Below are 24,439 nucleotides of genomic sequence, written 5' to 3' on the forward strand. Positions count from 1 at the left end.
TCATGAGTTGAGATGTATTGAATTTTAAACTCATATGATACATCAAATTTAAAAAAAAGTTGGAACATGTTTTATACACTTTTTAGCTCACCTGGCCCGAAGGGCCAAGTGAGCTTTTCTCATCACTTGGCGTCCGTCGTAGGCGTTAACTTTTTACATTTTGAACTTCTTCTAGAGAACCACTGAATGGAATGAAACCAAACATGGCATGAATGTTCCCTATGAGGTGCTGACCAAGTGTTGTTACTTTGTAGCGGATCCATCATCCAAGATGGCCGCCAGCGGGGGACTTAGTTTAACATAGGACCCTATGGGAAATACATACAAATGTCTTCCTTTAGAGAACCATTGAATGGAATGAAACCAAACATGGCATGAATGTTTCTTATGAGGTGCTGACTGAGTGTTGTTACTTTGAAGCCGATCCATAATCCAAGATGGCCGCCAGCAGGGGACTTAGTTTAACATAGGACCCTATGGGAAATACATACAAATGTCTTCTTTTAGAGAACCACTGAATGGAATGAAACCAAACATGGTATGAATGTTTCTTATGAGGTGCTGACTGAGTGTTGTTACTTTGTAGCGGATTCATCATCCAAGATGGCCGCCAGTGGGGGACTTAGTTTAACATAGGACCCTATGGGAAATACATACAAATGTTTTCTTTTAGAGAACCACTGAATGGAATGAAACCAAACATGGCATGAATGTTTCTTATGAGGTGCTGACTGAGTGTTGTTACTTTGAAGCCGATCCATAATCCAAGATGGCCGCCAGCGGGGGACTTAGTGTAATATAGGACCCTATTGGAAATACATACAAATGTCTTCTTTTAGAGAACCACTGAATGGAATGAAACCAAACATGGCATGAATGTTTCTTATGAGGTGCTGATTGAGTGTTGTTACTTTGAAGCTGATCCATAATCCAAGATGGCCGCCAGCGGGGGACTTAGTTTAACATAGGACCCTATTGGAAATACATACAAATGTCTTCTTTTAGAGAACCATTGAATGGAATGAAACCAAACATGGCATGAATGTTTCTTATGAGGTGCTGACCGAGTGTTGTTACTTTGAAGCCGATCCATAATCCAAGATGGCCGCCAGCGGGTGACTTAGTTTAACATAGGACCCTATGGGAAATACATTCAAATGTCTTCTTTTAGAGAACCACTGAATGGAATGAAACCAATCATGGTATGAATGTTCCTTATGAGGTGCTGACCGAGTGTTGTTACTTTGAAGCCGATCCATAATCCAAGATGGCCGCCAGCGGGGGACTTAGTTTATCATGGGACCCTATGGGAAATACATACAAATGTCTTCTTTTAGAGAACCACTGAATGGAATAACACCAAACATGGCATGAATGTTCCTTATGAGGTGCTGAACAAGTGTTGTTACTATGAAGCTGATCCATAATCGAAGATGGCCGCCAGCAGGGGACTTAGTTTAACATTGGACCCTATGGGAAATACATACAAATGTCTTCTTTTAGAGAACCACTGAATGGAATAAAACCAAACATGGCATGAATGTTTCTTATGAGGTGCTGACCGAGTGTTGTTACTTTGAAGCTGATCCATAATCCAAGATGGCTGCCATGCAGGGGACTTAGTTTAACATGGGACCCTATGAGAAATACATACAAATGTCTTCTTTTAGAGAACCACTGAATGGAATGAAACCAAACATGGCATGAATGTTCCTTATGAGGTGCTGACCGAGTGTTGTTACTTTGAAGCTGATCCATAATCCAAGATGGCCGCCAGCGGGGGACTTAGTTTAACATGGGACCCTGAGGGAAATACATACAAACGTCTTCTTTTAGAGAACCACTGAATGGAATGAAACCAAACATGGCAAGAATGTTCCGTAAGAGGTGCTGACCAAGTTTTGTTACTTTGAAGCTGATCCATCATCCAAGATGGCAGCCAGCGGGGGACTTAGTTTAACATAGGACCCTACGGGAAATACATACAAATGTCTTCTTTTAGAGAACCACTGAATGGAATGAAACCAAACATGGCATGAATGTTCCTTATGAGGTGGTGACCAAGTGTTGTTACTATGAAGCCGATCCATAATCTAAGATGGCCGTCAGCGGAGGACTTAGTTTAACATAGGACCCTATGAGAAATACGTACAAATGTTTTCTTTTAGAGAACCATTGAATGGAATGAAACCAAACATGGCATGCATGTTCCTTTTGAAGTGCTGACCAAGTGTTGTTACTTTGAAGCTGATCCTTCATCCATGATGGCCGCCAGTGGGGGACAATGTTTAACAAAGGACCCTATGGACAATACATACAAATGTCTTCTTTTAGAGAACCACATACTGAATGGATTGAAACCAAACATGGCATGAATGTTCCTTATGAGGTGCTGACTAAGTTTTGTTACTTTGAAGCTGGTCCTTCATCCATGAAGGCCGCCAATTGGGGGACTTCCTTTAACATAAGACCCTATGGGAAATACATACAAATGCTTCTTCTAGAGGTGCACTGAATGGAATGAAACCAAAACATGGCATAAATGTTTCTTATGAGGTGCTGATTAAGTGTTGCTACTTTGTTGCCGATTTACTGTTGAAGATGGCCACCAGGATTTTTTATTAAATTACAGGACCAATATTAAACCAAATTTGGCCTCACTCATTATTAGGGTATCTGCTATGATTTTAATCTATTTTTACATGATTTCTAAAACCAAAGTAGAATCAGGTGAGCGACACAGGCTCTTGAGAGCCTCTAGTTTACTATAAAACAAGTGCTCATGGACTTTCTTGTAAAAGAAAACCCTTTATCTTATCAAAATCTTCAGTAATGTACTGCTATTGAATTATTGTCTCCTGTACTGTAATTTGCTGATATTTTTCCCTATGCTGCTGAGTGACCTTAACTACGAGACCTCTCATTACAACTTTGGCAAGTGCAAGGGAAAAACTGTGATGAAATAATGTAGAAAAACTTGCATTGGAAGGTAAACAGTTATAATTGATTTTTAAAGAACAGATTTAATACCAAATCATTTAACAACTGTTATGAAAAAGTTTAATTAACAAATTGGAACGCATGGAAAATATAAAAAATAGTTAGCATAGCTCTATCAATTCACTTATTTTTAACATGCTTTATGAATCTGTGTTGATTGTTTATCAATGCCACAATCAGGTAAACTTTGGTAACAAACTAGAAAGTTGAGCTTGCGATCAACATTCACTTAGTAAAATATTATTTGTTGATGATATATTAAAGATTTGTAAAAAAACGTGCATAGAGGACTTGGTTTAGTATATATGCATGCATTGGTTCAATAATTTCCTTATTTAAATTACAAAATTACAAGAAACTCGTTTCATATGACTTAAATTAGGAATCAATAATTGTGTAATGTCTATTGAAACTGATACAGTAGTTTTGCATGAAATAAAAAATTACAACGGTTAATATTGTGCCTTAATTTTACAGAAAGAAATGATAAAGAAAGTTATGAAGACTACAGTATGGGATATTTGTCTGACATCTTATGAACTTTGTATCCTTGAGAAAGCAGAATTAAAGAAGATGAAATGGAGATATCTTATCATTGATGAGGCCCATAGGATAAAGAATGAAAAATCCAAGGTACTGTGGATTCATTATTATTCTTGGGATATTAATTTTTATACGACCGCCAAAAATTTGCGTTCGTACACAGTCGACTCCACTTAATAGCATAATTCGGTTAATTGCATAGTTTTCTCCTGCACAAAACCATTTCTCATTCATCTAATGTTAAATTTTCCGGTTATATGCATATATATAGCTCCACAAGTGGCCTTTCGGTTTATTGCATAGAAAATATTTGCCATCTAGATATGCTTAGTTAAAACTGACGAGATTTTTTACCGGAAACGGCAATTTGGTGAGTATATTTTTCTTGATGCATCATTATTTTCGTGATTATTTTATATTTACTTTTGTGTTATTTAAATAAAGTTTTAAAACAGTTTCTTTCGTGTTTTTATGATGGAATTTGATTTAAAAATAAACCTCGATGTCTACACAGGTAAAGTTTCCCATCTATTTTAAGCCTCGAGGTCATAAAAATGTCAAACAGGTAATTGTTGTAAAAACACTGACCATTCGATCTCAAAAAGGTGTTAATAATTGATTGGATTTCAAACATTGTCCATAGATTACATTTGGGGTGAATTTTAAAAAACAATAACGCCTGTTAATTATCGATCATTATCCAATATGAACTCTCGTAATTGGGCTTGGGGTGAACTGCATTTATGTTAAATATTACAGGGCATTTATATATGGTTAAAGAATTTTATACATCAATCATTTATTTTTAATATTTTATGAAAAGAGCATTTACTTCTAATTATTATATTTTCTCACTTTCAACACTCGTGTCCAGCAAATAACCCGTACAGGGCCCCATTACTGCTTTGCATATACGAAACTAACGAGGTAAAATAAACAGTGTTACATTACTGTGCAAGCTGTTAATACTGCATATCAAAGGCAGTTCATTACACATCTGATTATAAATTGTGTAGTATAGTTAAACAGTTTATTTTAATCAAAGTGTAATAATGTACATTGTACATACGGGTCATAGAAACAAATCTATTTTTAGAACAATTTGTTTTATTTTCGTATCCCAGGTAAAGGAAACTTCGGTACGCAAATAAACTAAAACAAAATGTGTTTACAATCTTTATTGAAAGAATACAAAATAAAATAACATGTATGACACTAGACATATAACTTTTATTAGAATAAATCAACATTCAATATGTTGTAAGAAGATTATAGACGTTCATCTTTCTTCAGGGATTTCCTTTACTGACCTGTTCTATCGATGTTATTTGACTCCGTAATTTGGCATTTCGGATATAAGCATACTCCGCTTTATTGCATAATTTTGTCTGACAAATAGGCTATGCAAATAACCGGAATCGACTATTGCTATCACGTCGTCGTCGTCCGAAGACATTTGGTTTCCGGACAATAACTTTAGTACAAGTGAATGGAATTCTATGAAATTTAAACACAAGGTTTAATATCACAAAAGGAAGGTTGGGATTAATTTTAGGGGTTATGGTCCCAACTGTTTAGGAATAAGGGGCCCAAAACAAGCATTTTTTTCTAGTTTCAGGACAATAACTTGTGTATAAGTATTTTGATTGCACTGAAATTGTACCACAAGGTTCAATGCTACAAGTAGAAGGTTGGGATTCATTTTGATGGTATTTGCCTAAACTGTTTAGGAATAGGGGCCAAAAACAAGCATTTTTCTAGTTTTCAGACAATAACTTGTGTTTAAGTGTACAGTTGTCTAAATTGTACCACATTTTACAAAAAGAAAATTTCTTCAAATATTATTTTTTTTGGAAAAGGGGGGGGGGGGGGAGGGGAGGGTGTAAAAAAAATTTGTTTGGAGGGGGGGTCAATTTTTTTCCTCAAGATTTAAGAAATTATCAATTTTCCAAAAAAAAAAATTGGGGGTTACAATTTATTTTGCTAATTCTTTATATATAGTCTAAAATCAGATTTACTAAGTATTGTGCAACAGGCAACAGCACAGTGTATTGCACAACAGCAAGAAATCTTCAGTTGAATATAAATTCAAATCATATAACCAATTTCAAGTTCTTTGACTACATTTATTCTGTGTCAGAAACCTATAATGTGTCAAATATTTAATTACAATCCAAATTCAGACCTGTATTAAGCTTGAATATTGTGTCCATTTTTGCCCCCACTGTTCAGGGTTGGACCTCTGTGGTTGTATCCAGCTGCGCTCGGCGAAGCACATTTTTGTGGATTAAAGTGAACAAATTTTAAATTTTCAAATGGCATGTATGCAAAATTTGGCAAACCACCAATTCAAATATCCACTAAAAAATACAATATTCCCTCAATCCACAAAAATTGGAACCCACAAAAATAAAAGAATCCACAGTAATGTGTGGTCAGAATGGTTGAGGAATATCAAAGTTTTGATAATAAACGATACCCTTCTGAATAAAAAAAGCAACCATAGCTTGCTGTTAGAAAGATCTTGGACTGTCTCGATCTAATTGTCTTCTTTTGATTTAGAATTACAAATAACCAAGTGAAATAATTTCTGTTGTCCAGTAAAGTCCATGCATTTTGTTTACATAACATAGATGAACTGACAACAGAAGTTTTTGTATTCAATGCACTTCAACTTAGCAATTGATTTGCCCTTCCAACTGAATTTGATTCGAGTATCATGTAGACCAAATACTCGTCTTGGATACTAAACTTTTACAACTCGTATCTTTGATGAGTTTTATCGGACAGATCACCAGTCAGTAAGGTATACTAAAACAAAATATACTACAAGTTGGTAACAGTACTTGGATTAAAATTAGTTTGAAAAAATCTGTGTCTTTGCTTTTTCAAAATCTATTCACAAAATACTGCCTAATATTAAGAGTGTTTTGTATTTTCAGCTGTCAGAGATTGTTCGAAGCATAACATCAACGAACAGATTGTTGCTGACTGGAACCCCACTGCAGAATAATTTGCATGAGTTGTGGGCATTGCTGAATTTTCTATTACCTGACGTTTTTCATTCAGCTGGGGTATTTAAATTGATAACATTCGTTTGCGCAATGTTCTTGTCTTGTCTCTAAATGTTAAAAGGTTTTCCTTATGATAATATTTAGTTTATTTCGAAGTAAATTTACAGCTTTCCAATATTTATATTTATAACCCTTTAATATAGCTCAAATTCCATATTCACTTTTGTTTCAATTACTGTTCCATAGTTACGGCCCTTGAAAATTGTTAAAATTGGGTAGTTGGAGGATGTCGGTATGAATTTAGTTATCATCATTTGAGCTTTGAATGTTTGTAACATAACAATGACAATACAATCCAGTTAAAGTTTGATTTTCACTGTAACTTGATTTACTGTTTCAATGTAATGGCCCTAATGTTGTCTCTAAATGGTAAATTTAATGATATAGCCTTACTTTGCATACAGCCAAGATCTTACATGTATATTTGTTGTGATAGGATCATATAATTTTGTAGTATTAATATTTTCCAAAAATTCAGGTCAAGCTCTATCCTTACTTTTGTTGCATTTACTGTTCAAGATTTATGGCCCATGTTAATTTCAAATTGAAAAGAGATGCTGAAATATTATTTCCTAGCAAAAACTGGCTAAAGGAAGTAACTTGATAAAAATGAGAAAGACCCTGTGAATGAAAAGAAAAAAGAACTTTTAGTTTCTTTATTATTTCTTTTCAATAAATCGTATATTTACCAAATACAACCAAGTTTTTAGAGTATAATGACCTTGAAACAATAAAAGAACTTTAATGGATTTCATATTAATGGTCATGGTCTGCATCTGTAGGCAGACTGTATTTGGAGAAAATCTTGACTATAAATTATGATATGAATTGTATAAAATTTCATCAGCTTTGTTCATAATTAAAAACTTCCTTTTGTGAAGAACATTTTCTGTCAGATATATCTGGAAATCTTTTGAATTTTGATGTCCCCTCCGCAAGGCGAAGGGGCATTAAGTGTTACTCTTGACTGTCTTTCCGTTCGTCCCATTTTCTTTAAAAAAAAGCAAACTTAAGTGGGGGCATTTGTGTCCTCAGACACACTTTTGTTTTTAAAGATTTTAATTTATTTTGTAGGACTTTGATGCTTGGTTTTCCACTAAGAATAGCTTGAGTGATGATGAATTGATTGAACGTCTTCATGATGTAAGTGCTTCTTTAACTGAAATTGTGAAATTGGATAGTTTGTTAAAAGTAAAGAACATTCCTGATAATACTTGTGAGCCATTACTATCGAAAAATTCTGGAAATTATACATTTAAGTTCATATTAATTGCACTTAGGGTTTCCCAGATTTCTATGGTATTCCATGAATTGCATCTTTATAATACTAGAAAGTGGAAAAAAGATTAAACATTAAACTTGGTATGTATTGAATCACACTTTTCCTTTGAAATGAAGTGAAATATTTAGCTTGTTTTTTAACTGCTTTATCTTGCCATCTAACTAAATATGACTACTTGATTGGTCTATCTATAATATATCTTATTACAGATTTTACGACCATTCCTTTTGAGGAGGATCAAATCAGATGTTGAGAAACAGCTACTTCCTAAAAAGGAGACTAAAATATTTGTAGGATTAAGTAGCATGCAAAGAGAATGGTATGTTATTTTAGAAAAAAAATTAAATCCAAACACATACAAATTTTGGAAAATTAGATTGCAGGAGGAATTTGGAATATGTATATTATGAAGAGCAATGTTTATCATTTATCTTATCAAATTATACAGTATAAATTCTTGAAAATAAACTTTAGTATGAATCATTTCCAAGGAATTCTTTTTGCAGAAAAACTAGAAGATTGGGAAGATTTGAAAATGCCCTTTTTAAAAGGCTGTTATATTTAAGGCCTTTTCAAATGATGTTATATTTCTTAGGAATATCTTTATGAAATTTTCTACAAGACTGTAGGGTTCAACAGCAACATCAAATTTGTTGAGAGTCAACAAAACAATTTGCTGATATAACCGAAATTTAATATTTGATTTAATGTAAATGACAGCTTATAGATTTATTCTAATTCTGACTTTTTTATACCTGCAGGTACACAAAAATACTGATGAAAGACATAGATATAGTTAATGGTACTGGTAATGTAGATAAGATGAGATTACTGAATGTGTTGATGCAACTGAGGAAATGTTGTAACCATCCTTACTTGTTCGCTGGAGCTGAACAGGGTAACTATAATTAAATCCTGGAAGTCCTTAAAACTAGTGAAAAGTAGAAAATCAAGAATTTGATTGATACAGGAACTTATTGGAAGTTACATTGGAAATTTGAAAACGAGCCAAAATTTATTGGTGTGCTGTTATAAAGGTTCTCTGATCTTGATATTTTTTAAGCATACAATGACAGTATTAGTCTTTTATAAGATGGAGAACAAATATAATTGTTTAATAAAAGGATTTTTCACATTGCTGTTTTTTTTTTTCAAATTACAAATGCTTAATCAACTTTGCAACAGAAAAAAAAATTATGAAAATCATGAAAGATAATAAACTGATCTAAAGCCACAGAAAATCTATGTAATGCAAGAAGAAAAGGTGTCATACAAGTGAGAGGTTTAGCTAGTGCTATAAAACCAGGTTAAACCCACCATTTTCTACATAAGGAAATGCCTGTACCAAGTCAGGAATATGACAGTTGTTTTCCATTCGTTTGATGTGTTTGAGCAGTTGATTTTGCCATTTGATAAGGGACTTGGAGTTCGGTATTTTTGTTATTTTACTTTTTATATGTTTTACTTTTTATATGACTTCCTAATTTTAACAAATAGGAAAGCTCTCCCAGATTTTACTTAGGAAAGAATCAAAAGTCATTTTCACTTTAAAAAGTGCACAAATGAAGAAATGTGCACAATATTTGTATTTGTATATAAATCAAAGGAACAAAATTTACACTATGTCAATATTATATCACAACTACATAGAAATAAGCATTTATTCATGTTCTGGTTTTTAAAAGAATAATTATTGTAGGTCCACCATATATAACTGATATGCACCTTGTGGTAAACAGTGGAAAGATGTCAGTCCTACATAAAATGCTACCAAAATTAAAGAGCCAGGGTAGGTTGCTTGATCTTAGTATCTGGAATAGATCACTTAAAGATAAAACGTTTGCAAATTTTTGTAGAGACTCGAGTGTATGTGTATAGTTCTACTTGGAGTCCTATTTCCAGAGATGTTTAGTTCTTGTACATTTTTTGGTTGTGAATTTCATATATACAGTGTGCACAATTAATGTGTTTAGACCCATGGATGAATAGTCTTAGAGTGACAATATGCAGGAGAATTATATATGTCTGATCTGGATGGATACTTCCAAGGAAATGAGCAAAAAACTGTTGAATCATTAAAATTCATTGCAAAGGGATTGCAGGAGATTACTTTTGTCTAGTTGAACTATAAAACAGATGTGGCAGATTTTGTCCATATATCCAGATTATATATTAAAAAAATTGCTTTAATATGAAAAAAAGACACAAGTAAGATAACAACATAAGTTTAAGGCTGTTCTATTTAAACATACAGTACACAGGAAACAATGAACATAACTAGAATATGTCCTCATATGTGCCGTAAAGATAATACCATTTTAGTAAGATTAACATATCACTTTGCAAAAGTATAACTGGCCATGCATTTGGTTCATAATTAAGTGACAGCATAGTTTGTCTATATAAATTTAGTAATGACTTTTCAGGCTCTAGAGTTTTGATCTTCAGTCAGATGACACGGGTACTAGACATTCTGGAAGATTACTTATTCTGGCAAGGTTACCAGTTTTGTAGACTGGATGGAAAAACTCCACATGCAGAAAGAACAGTAAGTGTAAATAGTAGGGGTTTTTTTCTGCATTAGCCTGATTTTGTAATTTGTTAAAATAAATATAACATTTTGATATTTGATAAAGTTTGGCAATAACTTCATCTGAAAAAAGTATTGTATTAGCAAGATTCTGGAACCTCTTCCCAACATTGTTCATTACAGGTAGAGAATACACTGTATTTGCTGCTTCTGTACTACTAAAGTTAATGGCATTCAAAAGTAAGATTAAAGACTAGTCCACATGCAGCCATAATAATATGTCATGGCAATCAACTATTTTTAAGAGTTATGCCCCTTGGAAATAATAATTATATAGAAAATTGCATTGTAATGGCTCTAAAGCCTACATTTCTTGTAGGATTGTTATGAAATTTATATTAAAGGTTTATATCACCAATATCGGACAATTTTGAAAATCAGTTCTGATAAAAAAAAAAAATTTCAGAAGTTGTGTCCTTGAGAAATGTAAATTCTATAGAAAATGGTATTGTTACAGCACTCTCATGTATGCAATTCTATTCCATTCACTGGTCAGACCTGTGTTACAGTTAATCAGTCCAAATATGGCTTTTATTTTAGGTCTCAATAAATGAATTCAATTCTCCTGGAAGTGAAAAGTTCATCTTTATGTTGAGTACCCGAGCTGGTGGATTGGGAATAAATTTAGCAACAGCAGATGTCATCATTATTTATGATTCTGATTTTAATCCACAGGTGGATTTACAAGCCATGGTAAGTTTTAATTGTTTTCTTTAAATTGAAAATCAGTGAGTGTATATGTAAACTAATAGTTCACATAAAATAAATTAAATAGTTTCAAAATTTTCAAGAAATAAACTTTTTATCCAACAATGAAATCCCAATTTTGCAAGGATTGGAATAAAACTGTTGTCTACTCGCCAATGATGGATAGTTATACCTTCAAAGGTGTAAGATCTATAATTTTAAAGGAACAAATATCTGTTCTGTAGTACCTGACAAGATTTTCCACAAAATGTATGGCTCAAACTAAATTACCAAATATTTAAGATTACACAGGTTGTTCAAGGTCTAGGAACCTATCTTACAAGCAGAAACTTTCTTCACCTTATTTTACTTCCACCATAGAGGGGGAGGCTATATTGTAATCTCCCTGTCCATCAGTTCGTCCAACAGACATTTCTGTCACACTTTTCTCAGGTACTAAGGAACAGAAAAACTTTTTATTTATAAGCAGCTTGACAGCAGGGAAAAGGATTACCCTGGGCCCAGTAACACAGGCTACTATATATTTGGCTGGGACCCTAAATTTTGGCTGAAAACGACCATTGTGCTTATGTTATTCTTTCATATTTTGGAAGGTAGGGCCCCTAGATGGAATATGTTAGTCCTTTTCTCTGTGACAGAGATGAGTTGTAACGTGTGCACTTTTTGAATCTATCAGAGACATCTCCTTATCTTTATATTACCTACTTCTTGTTTGCCAATACTTTGATTATTTCAATATGTTTAATAAACTAAAACTTTCATCACACATTTCTCCAGTAATACTAGACAGAATGACTACATGGTTTGTCACCAGCTTGACTGTGATGAATTGTAACAAGTGACCAGTTTTCATTTCTGTCAGACACATACTTGCTGTTGAGAGATACTTTGTTTAACGAGATCAGTGTACTAAGCAGGACAAAGCGTTGATTCTTTTTTTCTAGCATAAACAAATCTTGCAAACTATTGTATCAGTTTAAATTATAAATCCAAAGCATGATACTTTGATAATACCCCTTTAATTCTTATTTCAGGACAGGGCACACAGAATTGGCCAGACCAAACAAGTAAGGGTCCTACGCTTTGTTACAGAACACACAGTGGAAGAAAAAATACTTGAGAGAGCAGAGAAAAAGCTTCGACTTGACTATATAGTTATACAGCAAGGTGATATAGGTTTAAAAAAAAAATGTTACCAACATATTTGGGGATAGATGTTCAATGATCAGCTTCAGCAAGAGCCAGTTGATATGCCTATCCATAAATCAGAGAATACATTTTATGTAAATTTAATACAATATAAACAAAACATAGGGATTTGTGTAAGCATAGTTAAATTATCTCGAGACACTAGTTTTTCTCTCACAGAAGTGAAACCTGGTAATGCTGTTACTGGAAGCATCTGCAGTGACTACAATTGTTAAAGTTTGTCATGAAGTCAGTTGAAGGGGAATCAGTAATTGATTTTGGTATCCAGTTGTATAAGCTTATGCACATTACAGTGTCATGTCCATTATAAGAATTTAAGCATATTTTACAGGGTCAAGTGTTGCCATTTAAATTTTAACATTTGCATTTGACTAAGGACTATACAAGTCTGTCAGCTAAGGAATAAACTAGATTTTTAATAATACTATGTGCTCCAATGATTTGAGAATAAATATAAAATTTCGGACTAGCAGTTTAACAATTCAAAATGAGAATCTGAAGCCAGTGCTTTACCGAATCAAATTCATTCTCTCACTCACTCACGCAGCAGCCATCTAGCTAAAGAAACTGCTGTTTGTTATCACATGAAATATTTCCATTGAATGATTGCAGGTAGATTATCAGACAGCTCCAATAAACTGGGAAAAGGAGAAGTTCTTAATATGATAAAACATGGAGCCAACCAAATAGCTGCTTCTAAAGACTCTATTGTAAATGATGATGATATTGATACCATTTTGGCAAAGGGAGAAAAAAGGGTATGAACATTTTTATGCCCCACTTAGGGGCATTATGTTTTTCGGTCTGTGAGTCCGTTCGTCCGTCTGCGAGTCCTTCTGTCCCACTTCAGGTTAAAGTTTTTGGTTAAAAGTTTTTGGTCAAGGTAGTTTTTGATGAAGTTGAACCCCAATTTCATTGTCCCCTGAAAATGATAGTGCGAGTGGAGGCATTCGTGTACTATGGACACGTTCTTGTTGATGATGTTATTGAAATCATTTTGAACATATTATTAGTAACATATTATACACATATCTAAAATTTAATTTTATGTCATCAAACTATCTTGTAGCAGATAAAAGGATTTAACCTCATATGCAATATTATAAGGGTGTTCTTGTTAGATTTGTGAAGGATAAGGGAAATACAGGGTCTGTTTATAAGGTGTAACACCACTAATTGGGGCAGGTCAAAAAGTAGTACATATTTAACACAAAATAGTTACTATGCTTGGGTGTAACTTTCAAAATATGTAGAATATTTTGGTAATTTTGGTATCAAATGAAATATGAATGACTTATGATCATTGTAGAATACTTTTTGACTTATAATTATACCCCACGGAACAAAGTTCCATAGGGTATAATGTTTTTGACCCATCCGTCAGTCCTGTTCTTGTCTTCTCAACTCCTCTGAAACCACACTACAGAATTTCATGAAACTTTTTAAATAATTAGGACATAATGTGTAGATGTGCATATCGACAGGTAGTTATGAATCAGTTTTTTTTCTAGGAGTTATGCCTCTTTGAACTTAGAATCTTGGCCTAAATATACTACTGCAGCAGTTTGTTTTTCGCAACTCCTCTGAAACCATACGACAGAATTTCATGAAACTTCATAGATAGTTAGAACATACTATGTAGATGTGCTTATCGACAGGAAATTTTGATTCAATGTTTTTTCTAGGAGTTATACCTCTTTGAACTTAGAATCTTGGCCTAAATATACTACTGCAGCAGTTTGTTTTTCGCAACTCCTCTGAAACCATACGACAGAATTTCATGAAACTTCATAGATAGTTAGAACATACTATGTAGATGTGCTTATCGACAGGAAATTTTGATTTAATTTTTTTCTAGGAGTTATGCCTCTTTGAACTTAGAATCTTGGCCTAAATATACTACTGCAGCAGTTTGTCATTGCAACTCATCTGAAATCATACTACAGAATTTCATGAAACTTTGAAGATAATAAGGAAAAAATATGCAGATTTGCATATCCTCAAGAAATTTTTATCAGTTGACTTTTGTAGGAGTTATTAATCATTGAACTTAGGAACTGGGTGATATTTTGTCTGCCCAGTGACAATGTGGGGGTTTGGGGTATGTGAGCATGCTCACAAAGGTTCTATAATTTTTAATAATAAAAACATTGCATGAAATTTAAAAAGGAGGGTACATTTTGCCTGTTTGTCAGATCTGAAGTACCTGTTTTGGTACATCCGAAGTTCGGGGAACCAGTTCTCTCTTATATGCAATTAAAGGTATGTTGATTTTTTTCAGTATCGTCGATGATAGCAAGTTTGTTATGCTTGCAAGTTTGTAACAATTGGGGATTTCCACTTTATTCGTGACGTCATGCATAAGTATTTATCATCGGCAACGTGCTACTTCAAAAAAACTTAACCGGATATTTTTCATTGCATTTTCATTAATATCGGCATGAAAAAGAGAAGTTGTGTATGTTCTTGCATATTATTTGCTTAAACGTCTGTTTCGATCCACTATTACTGTTTTATTTCTCTCCAAGAAGTTCATTGAATTCTTGGGAAAATCCTTTCAGCAATGTTTTTAAAATCTCAACAATGAGTCATCAACTATTTTTAGGTCATGTGGCGCTCTTTTTCCCTTTTTTGTTGCCAAGAGTATTATTTTTTAAAATCTAAGTGAGCAGATTTTTTAAGATCAGAAAATGATTTGAAAGATTTTGATAAAACAAAACCATGATGAATATTGGCTCGTAAAAGAGTAAATGAATCCTATGCCATTGAATGCAAATTGAATGAAAAAATTCTTTGATGTATTAATGACATTATGACATGTTATAGTAATATCTTAAACATGTTTAAAGTGTTTAATTCTGGACTTTCCTATTGACCACTGGAAGTAACGTGTAAAAATTAGGATAATTGTTTTAGGGTGAATAAAAAAGTTACCATTAGTCCCAATTTCTCATTTTTTTTTCAAGATATTTATTTGTTATTTGAACTCAGAATTTATTCTGTAATGTTCAAATACATAATACAATATGTCTGAACTATTTGTTGTTGCACATGCGCAAAAGCCACCGTCCAAGAAAAGGGTCATGAACTTACAAGCATGTCTCCTTATTTTACATAATCGGGTCACAATACCAAACGTAGACAGATTGACCATGTTTCTGAAGCTTTTCATCAATTAAGTGCATCAGACTGTTTGGCAATAAGTAAAGAATATTTACATTCACAATGGATAATATTTGCTCCAAGGTTGTGATTTTTTTCTTTCGTTTCGAGTTAGTGTAACAAACTTCCAATCATCGAGGATACAATACACCATATGGTGTTGCTTTGACATGCAATGATTGCCACTTAATTTGAACTTAAGACAAAAGAGCTGTGCCTGCTTGAAATTGAGGAATTTAACATAGAAAGCAATGGGCTATGAATTAGTGGTGTACTAGTGAAGTAATTTTTGGACAGATTGGAACTTTATTTTTCGATTCATTCCTACTGAATCCCCTAACAAACTATGATGTAACAACTTAGATTGATGTATGTTATGACCCACCAAAAATTGAAGACCATCTATGGCGCGGAATGTGTGTCATAACTCAAAATTGCATAAATATATTTACGCGTATAGATTATTAATTCTGCATATGCATAATTGTATTTACCAGTATGCAATCACGTAATTATACCCCCGCTTTAAAAAAGTGGGGGTATACTGTTTTACCTCTGTCTGTCCTTCCGTCAGTCCATCCATCCGTCAGTCCGTCCGTCCGTCCCATGAATATTTTCGTCGCATTTTTATCAGGAACTACTTGACAAGGATTTCTGAAATTTGGTTTCAGGGTTTATATAAGTCAGCTATACTGTGTGATGCGTTTTCAGATTCATCACTCAACAACTTCCTGTTTACCGAACACTTGTATTATTTTACACATGATAGCTAAGTTGAAATTTTCGTCACATTTTTCTCAGGAACTACTTGACAAGGATTTCTGAAATTTGGTTTCAGGGTTTATATAAGTCAGCTATACCGTGTGATGCGTTTTCAGATTCATCACTCAACAACTTCCTGTTAACCGAAATATTTGGGCGGGGGTATCATCAGTGAGCGGTAGCTCACAGTTTTACTTGTTAATTCTGAATATGCGTAATTGTATTTATGCAAACGCGTTATTAATTATGCATATGCGTAATTCTATTTATGCAATCGTGTTATTAATTATGCATATGCGTAATTCTATTGTGCAATTGCGTAAATAATTCTGGTATGCCATCTCAGGATTTATTTCGTTGGCAAAAACTTGATGGTACGTGGGTACCATTTTGTCCAGGGCTTGCAGAAGCTGCAATGTCATATCAAGAGCTCATCCACTGTTGCTGTAAGAAAGGATGTTGAGGGGCATGTAAATGCTTGAAAGCAGCATTGAAATACAGGCATTATGTAACTGCTCACCAGACTGTTAGAGAGAAATCCATTGAGACTTTGCTACATTTTAATTATCCTGCAGATGGATCTAATTTAAATTATCAATAACTTGAATATGTTCTATAAAGTTGTTATGCCAAATAGTTACTATTGAGGTGCCATTTTTATTTTCGCTCCCATTTTGAAAAAAGAAATACTTGTCTTGTATCTTTGTTGGGTTTCATACAATGTACATATCTTTCATTGGTAGTAAATTGAAAGATTTTGTGTTGTATTCACAGTACCATATTTGAATTTTGTTTATACCACTTAATCTTTCACTATGTCAAGTTTCATGTTTTTACCATAAAGTGATCATTTATTCTTATATCCACTGGACTATCTGGCTATTCCAATATTTTGAATTTATCTTTACTGTTTATTCCAACATGGAAAGAACAAAAGGTGTAATTTTTACAAAATATGTTTACCAAGTCAGATGTATCTATTTGAAAACGGGTAAAAGAGAAGTGCTTTATTCATGGTATACTTATTGTACAGGCACATTGGTGTATGCAGGAGAACAACACATTGAGTTCAACAGAAATCATATATTTTCTTTTGGGTTGTATCCAGAATTTGTAAAAAACCACACGAAATCAAGTTCTATAAAAGTACAATTTGTCCTCAATCCATGAAAAAATGGTAACAACTAAATAAATGAATCATTTCTTTGTTCTTTTAACTGATTTCAGACTGAGGTGATAAACCAGAAGATGGATAGTGTAAGTGACAAGAACCTAAGATCATTCACCATGGATACATCAGAGATTGATATTTATTATTTTGAGGGAGAGGACTATAGGAAGAAACAGAAAATGGAGGACACATTTGTAGAACCTCCAAAGCGAGCTAGAAGAGTCAACTATGCCAGTGTTCAGGTGATTGATCCAATTCTATTTAATATTTTGTATCCAAATATATGTATAGTGTAAAAATATTTCTTGAACCTGTTAAATTTAGGTTCTATTGCAATACCACGTTGACTATTAAACTTATCTGCGTGACAGTCACATTTTCATAGTTTTATGGATAAAGAAAGAACTCCAATTTAAAATATTGCCTAAATATGTGCTGTTGCAACTCAAGTTTTTAACTTCGTTCACATTTCAAAATGAAAGCAATTGTGAGCATTTTATTAGAAAATATTTTCAGTTTCATATTTAAATAGTTTACTGATAGATGGACTTTGTTTTTATGCCCCCGCGACAAAATGTCGAGGGGCATATTAATTTACCCCTGTCCGTCCATCTGTCCATCCAGGTTAGGATAAATTGTTTGTCCGGCTATCTCCTCCTACAGTTTTGGAGGTACAACTTTAATATTTTGTAGGATGTTTATACACATAATGGAGGTGTGCATGGCCACAGGGATTTGATTTTTTTTAAATATTCTAAAAATGACAGGTAGTTGGACTTAATCATTTTTTTGGTACAAGCTGCCTTAAGAGATCATGGTTTGTCAGTCTATCTCCTACAGTTTTGGAGATACAGCTTTAATATTTTGTAGGATGTTTAAATGCATAATGGAGGTGTGCATGGCCACAGGATTTTGATTTTTTTTTTTTCAAATATTCTGAAAATGACAGGTATTTGGACAGTCATTTTTAGTTCACCTGGCCCTTTGGCCAAGTGAGCTTTTCTCATCACTTGGCGTCCGTCATCCTCCGTTAACTTTTACAAAAATCTTCTCTGAAATCCTTAGAGTATCTAGTTTAAAAAATGTATCTTGAGTACCCCGCCCATCAACCAAGATGGCCGCCATGACTATATAGAACATAGGGGTAAAATGCAGTTTTTGGCTTATATCTCTGAAACTAGAGCATTTAGAGCAAATCTGACATGGGGTAAAAATGTTCAACAGGTCAAGATCTATCTGCTTTTAAATGTTTCAAACGCATCAGACAACCCATTGTTGGGTTGCTGCCGCTGAATTGGTAATTTTAAGGAAATTTTGCAGTTTTTGGTTATTATCTTGAATATTATAATAGATAGAGATAAACTGTAAACAGCAAAATTGTTCAGCAAAGTAAGATCTACAAATAAGTTTGATGACCAAAATTGTCAATTGACCCCATAAGGCGTTATTGCCCTTTAAAGTAAATTTTTCACAATTTTTCGTAAATTTTTGTAGTCTTTTACAAAAATCTTCTCCTCTGAAACTACTGAGACAAATTTAACCAAACTTGGCCACAATCATCCTTAGGGTATTTAGTTTAAAAAATGTGTCTAATGACCATGGCTGCCAACCAACATGGACGACATGGCTAAAAATAGAACACAGAGGTAAAATGCAAGTTTTGTATATTATTTTGAAAACCGTTATGAATAGAGAAAATCTGACAATGGCAAAAATGTTAAGAATGTTGAGCTCTACCAACTGTCCATTTACGTCAAAATTGTCAGACAACTTCTTAGAGAATTATTGCCCTTAAATGACAAATTTTACCATTTTTTTTCATTTTTAGCTCACCTGACCTGAAAGGTCAAGTGAGCTTTTCTCATCACTTTGCGTCCGTCGTCCGTAAACTTTTACAAAAATCTTCTCCTCTGAAACTACTGGGCCAAATTTGACCAAACTTGGCCACAATCATCATTGGGGTATCTAGTTTAAAAAATGTGTCCGGTGACCCGGCCAACCAACCAAGATGGCCGCCATGGCTAAAAATAGAACATAGGGGTAAAATGTAGATTTTGGCATATATCTCTGAAACCAAAGCATTAACAGCAAATCTGACATGGGGTAAAATTGTTTATCAGGTCAAGATCTATCTGCCCTGAAATTTTCAGATGAATCGGACAACCCGTTGTTGGGTTGCTGCCCCTGAATTGGTAATTTTAAGGAAATTTTGCCGTTTTTGGTTATTATCTTGAATATTATTATAGATAGAGATAAACTGTAAACAGCAATAATGTTCAGCAAAGTAAGATCTACAAATAAGTCAACATGACCAAAATGGTCAGTTGACCCCTTAAGGAGTTATTGCCCTTTATAGTCAATTTTTAACCATTTTTCGTAAATTTTTGTAATCTTTTACAAAAATCTTCTCCTCTGAAACTACTAATACAAATTTAACCAAACTTGGCCACAATCATCATTGGGGTATCTAGTTTAAAAAATGTGTCCGGTGACCCGGCCAACCAACCAAGATGGCCGCCATGGCTAAAAATAGAACATAGGGGTAAAATGTAGATTTTGGCATATATCTCTGAAACCAAAGCATTAAGAGCAAATCTGACATGGGGTAAAATTGTTTATCAGGTCAAGATCTATCTGCCCTGAAATTTTCAGATGAATCGGACAACCCGTTGTTGGGTTGCTGCCCCTGAATTGGTAATTTTAAGGAAATTTTGCCGTTTTTGGTTATTATCTTGAATATTATTATAGATAGAGATAAACTGTAAACAGCAATAATGTTCAGCAAAGTAAGATCTACAAATAAGTCAACATGACCAAAATGGTCAGTTGACCCCCTTTAAGGAGTTATTGCCCTTTATAGTCAATTTTTAACCATTTTTCGTAAATTTTTGTAATCTTTTACAAAAATCTTCTCCTCTGAAACTACTAAGACAAATTTAACCAAACTTGTCCACAATCATCATTAGAGTATCTAGTTTAAAAAATGTGTCCGATGACCCCGCCCGCGAACCAAGATGCCCGACATGGCTAAAAAATAGTACATAGGGTAAAATGCAGTTTTTGGCTCATATCTCTGAAACCAAAGCATTTAGAACAAATCTGATGGGATAAAATTGTTCATTAAGTCAAGATCTATCTGCCCTGAAATTTTCAGACCAATCAGGCAACCCGTTGTTGGGTTGCTGCCCCTGAATTGGTAATTTTAAGGAAATTTTGCCGTTTTTGGTTATTATCTTGAATATTATTATAGATAGAGATAAACTGTAAACAGCAATAATGTTCAGCAAAGTAAGATCTACAAATAAGTCAACATGACCAAAATGGTCAGTTGACCCCTTAAGGAGTTATTGCCCTTTATAGTCAATTTTTAACCATTTTTCGTAAATTTTTGTAATTTTTTACAAAAATCTTCTCCTCTGAAACTACTAAGACAAATTTAACCAAACTTGTCCACAATCATCATTAGGGTATCTAGTTTAAAAAATGTGTCCGATGACCCCGATCGCGAACCAAGATGGCCGACATGGCTAAAAAATAGTACATAGGGTAAAATGCAGTTTTTGGCTCATATCTCTGAAACCAAAGCATTTAGAGCAAATCTGATGAGGATAAAATTGTTCATTAGGTCAAGATCTATCTGCCCTGAAATTTTCAGACCAATCAGGCAACACGTTGTTGGGTTGCTGCCCCTGAATTGGTAATTTTAAGAAAATTTTGCAGCTTTTGGTTATTATCTTGAATATTATTATAGTCTAGATAGAGATAAACTGTAAACAGCAATAATGTACAGCAAAGTTAGATCTACAAATAAGGCAACATGACCAAAATTGTCAATTGACCCCTTAAGGAGTTATTGCCCTTTATAGTCAATTTTTTACAATTTTCATAAATTTTGTAAATTTTTGTAAATTTTTACAAAGTATTTTCCACTGTAATTACCGGGCCAAGTTCATTATAGATAGAGATAGTAGTAAGGAGCAAGAATGTTCAGTAAAGTAAGATCTACAAACACATCACCATCACCAAAACACAATTTTGTCATGAATCCATGTGTGTCCTTTGTTTAATATGCACATAGACCAAGGTGAGCGACACAGGCTCTTTAGAGCCTCTAGTTGCCTATTATCTTGAAAACTATAATAGATACAGATAAACATTAAAATGCAAAAATGATCAGAAAGACAAGTTCTACAAATAAGTTCAATTGTCGAAATCGTCAGCCTACTCTATATGAGAGTTATTGCCCTTTGATGATGATTTTTACAATATTTTGCGTTTTTGCCTTATTTCATAAAAATTAAAATAGATAGATAGAAACTTATATAGGCAAAAATGATCAACAAGACAAGATCTACAATTAAGACAATATAGAGGAAATCGTCCGATCTACTAACAAGTCATATTTTGTTGATAAACTCTTTATAGGAGTGATTGCCCAGCCCCTTAAATAAGGATTTTTTTTACCCTCTTTTGTGTTTTGAGCAAAAACTAAAGAAGATATAGAGAAACTAAACAGACTAAATGATCAGCAATACAAGATCAACAAAACAGAGATTTTTCTAATAAATTCTATTCTTGTCTTCAATGTTGGAGAGTGTCCTTTGTTGAATATGCACTTAGACCAAGATGAGCGACACAGGCTCTTTAGAGCCTCTAGTTTTGGTACTAGCTGCATAAAGAGATCATGTTTTGGAGCTACAGCTTTAATGTAGGATGTTCATACACATAATGGAGGTGTGCATGGCCACAGAATTTTGATTTTTTTTCAGTCCTGCAAGTTTAGCCTTTAGCATAAGAATAAAACATAGATCATCATACATAGTGTTAAATTTATAATTTCCTATGGTCAGGCGGGGGCATCATTTGTGTCTTACAGACAGTGTAACAATTTCAAGTTGTATGCCAACATCACTGTTTGTCAAATCTAAAATATGTGGAACTATACTCATGCACATACCTGTCAACCTATGAAAATGAAAATGCAGGTCATGACCTGCATTGAAGAATAAAATCTCAGGTCATAATGCGTACAAACTTTTTTCCAGCTGAATTTAGTATTTAGGGGACATTTTTTTTATATTTGTTTTTATATGTTAAAACAAACAATTACCAAAGCATGTTCCAATGGTTAAGTATTAACTGAAAATAATTTAAAACTATTATTGTTGCATTGCACTTATGATTTTGATAGATTTCTGTTTCAGAATGCATACTTAGCAGTATCTCATTATTTATTTATTATAATCAATTTACCAGTCATAAGACACTCAATTTGCATCTATCTGTACAGTTGTAACATACATTATCTCAATAATGGTTGATGTTAGAGTATAATAAAAAAAAAGTTAAAACATTTAAAGGAAGTAGAGATGGAAAAAATAATTTTCAACTATTTATTTTCTAATTGTACTAAGGTAGAAAAATAATGAAAAGTAATATTGTAATATGTATTTGCATTCAATTTGTTTTAGATTTAATCTTTTTTACAAAAATAAAATTAAGGAGTATATTTTGAAAGGTGACAAAAAAGGGGAAGTAACTCAAATTTTTTGTGAAACAACTTTTAAATACACAAATTATTTATGACCTAAAGCTAAGGTAATTGGTGTTAATTAACAGTGTGTTTGACACCAAAGCTGTCAAGTGAATTGTCTATATCTAGTTTACAAAAGACTTTTTCATGCAGTCGGGGATTGAATTTTTGAGACATCTATCACTTTGTTAAACCTTCATGGAATGTTACAAAATACGAAAAATTGGTTTAAAATTTCTCCATGATAAAAATAAATAGCATCTAGAGAAAACAGTTTGATCCTTGTCGGTCTGTACGTCTGTCCGTCTATCTAAAAATTGGTTTCTAATCTCTTAACTTTAGTTTGCCTCAACCAGATGTTATGAAACTTATACACGATGCTTATCGCCAAACAGATCAAATAAAAATTTGGTAACCTCACTTCCACCATTCTAGAGTTATTTCCCCGTATAAATGAATAAATTGCCGAATTTGTTGTTTCCCCACTCTAACTTTACTTTGCCACAACCAAATGTTCTGAAACTTTTACACAATGTTTATTACCACCAAACACAGTTCAAAGGAGTAAGTTCACAAAGGGTTAAAATTGGCTCTTAAGATTTTGATGTTTCTATATGCACTATATATTATGGTACATGTATACCTCTGTCCGTCCGTTGTCATCACTTTGGACAATAACTCAAAAATGCTTTCACCAATTTTCATGTTACTTTGGTGAATTGTTTATATCTATTGACCTAATCTCCCCTTTGGTTTTTATAAATTATAGATTTAACTTTTCCGAGTTGGGAAATATTATTCATAAAAAAGGAGGGATTTTCCAGTATTCAGACAATGACTCAAAAACGCTTTGATCAGTTTTCACGAAACTATGGTGACTTGTTAATATTTATGGAAATAATCTCCCTTTTTTTAGCTCACCGGGGCCCATGTGAGCTTATGCCATCACTTGGCGTCTGTCGTCGTAAACTATTTAAAAAATCTTCTCCTCTGAAACTACTGGGCCAAATACCTTCAAACTTTAACTAAATGTTCCTTAGGGTATCTAGTTTATAAATTGTATCCGAAGTTTTGATCCATCGACAAACATGGCCGCCATGGCTAAAAATAGAACATAGGGGTCAAATGCAGTTTTTGGCTTATATCTCAAAAACTAAAGCTTTTAGAGCAAATCTGACATGGGGTAAAATTATTCAATTGGTCAAGATCTATCAGCTTTGAATTTTTCAGACGAATCGAACAACCCATTGTTGGGTTGCTGCCACCGAATTGGTAGTTTTAACAAAATTTTGCAGTTTTTTGTTATTATTTTGAATATTACTATAGATATATATAAACTGTAAGCAGCAATAATGTTCAGCAAAGTAAGATCTACAAAAAAGTTAATATGACCATAATTGTCAAT

The 24,439-nt window shown here is 33.4% G+C and overlaps 1 protein-coding gene and 1 long non-coding RNA gene across 2 annotated transcripts in view; both read left to right on the plus strand.

The window, feature by feature from the left end:
- The window catches only part of LOC127733351 (SWI/SNF-related matrix-associated actin-dependent regulator of chromatin subfamily A member 5-like), a 42,436-nt gene that overhangs the window by 3,495 nt on the left and 14,502 nt on the right, over window positions 1-24,439 (plus strand). Inside the window, exons 6-16 of the mRNA XM_052242720.1 lie at window positions 3,478-3,633; window positions 6,486-6,617; window positions 7,692-7,760; window positions 8,109-8,218; window positions 8,661-8,797; window positions 9,599-9,688; window positions 10,326-10,447; window positions 11,030-11,182; window positions 12,232-12,364; window positions 13,019-13,164; window positions 17,558-17,743. Coding sequence (XP_052098680.1) covers window positions 3,478-3,633; window positions 6,486-6,617; window positions 7,692-7,760; window positions 8,109-8,218; window positions 8,661-8,797; window positions 9,599-9,688; window positions 10,326-10,447; window positions 11,030-11,182; window positions 12,232-12,364; window positions 13,019-13,164; window positions 17,558-17,743 — 1,434 coding nt within the window. The remainder of the gene's footprint in view (window positions 1-3,477; window positions 3,634-6,485; window positions 6,618-7,691; window positions 7,761-8,108; window positions 8,219-8,660; window positions 8,798-9,598; window positions 9,689-10,325; window positions 10,448-11,029; window positions 11,183-12,231; window positions 12,365-13,018; window positions 13,165-17,557; window positions 17,744-24,439) is intronic.
- Window positions 343-1,881, plus strand: LOC127733878 (uncharacterized). Its single transcript, XR_007997228.1, has 3 exons — window positions 343-558; window positions 1,223-1,388; window positions 1,555-1,881. It is a non-coding gene; the product is annotated as an uncharacterized LOC127733878 (long non-coding RNA).

Source organism: Mytilus californianus, unplaced genomic scaffold, assembly GCF_021869535.1.
Source record: "Mytilus californianus isolate M0D057914Y unplaced genomic scaffold, xbMytCali1.0.p SCAF_3, whole genome shotgun sequence".
Lineage (NCBI taxonomy): Eukaryota > Metazoa > Mollusca > Bivalvia > Mytilida > Mytilidae > Mytilus > Mytilus californianus.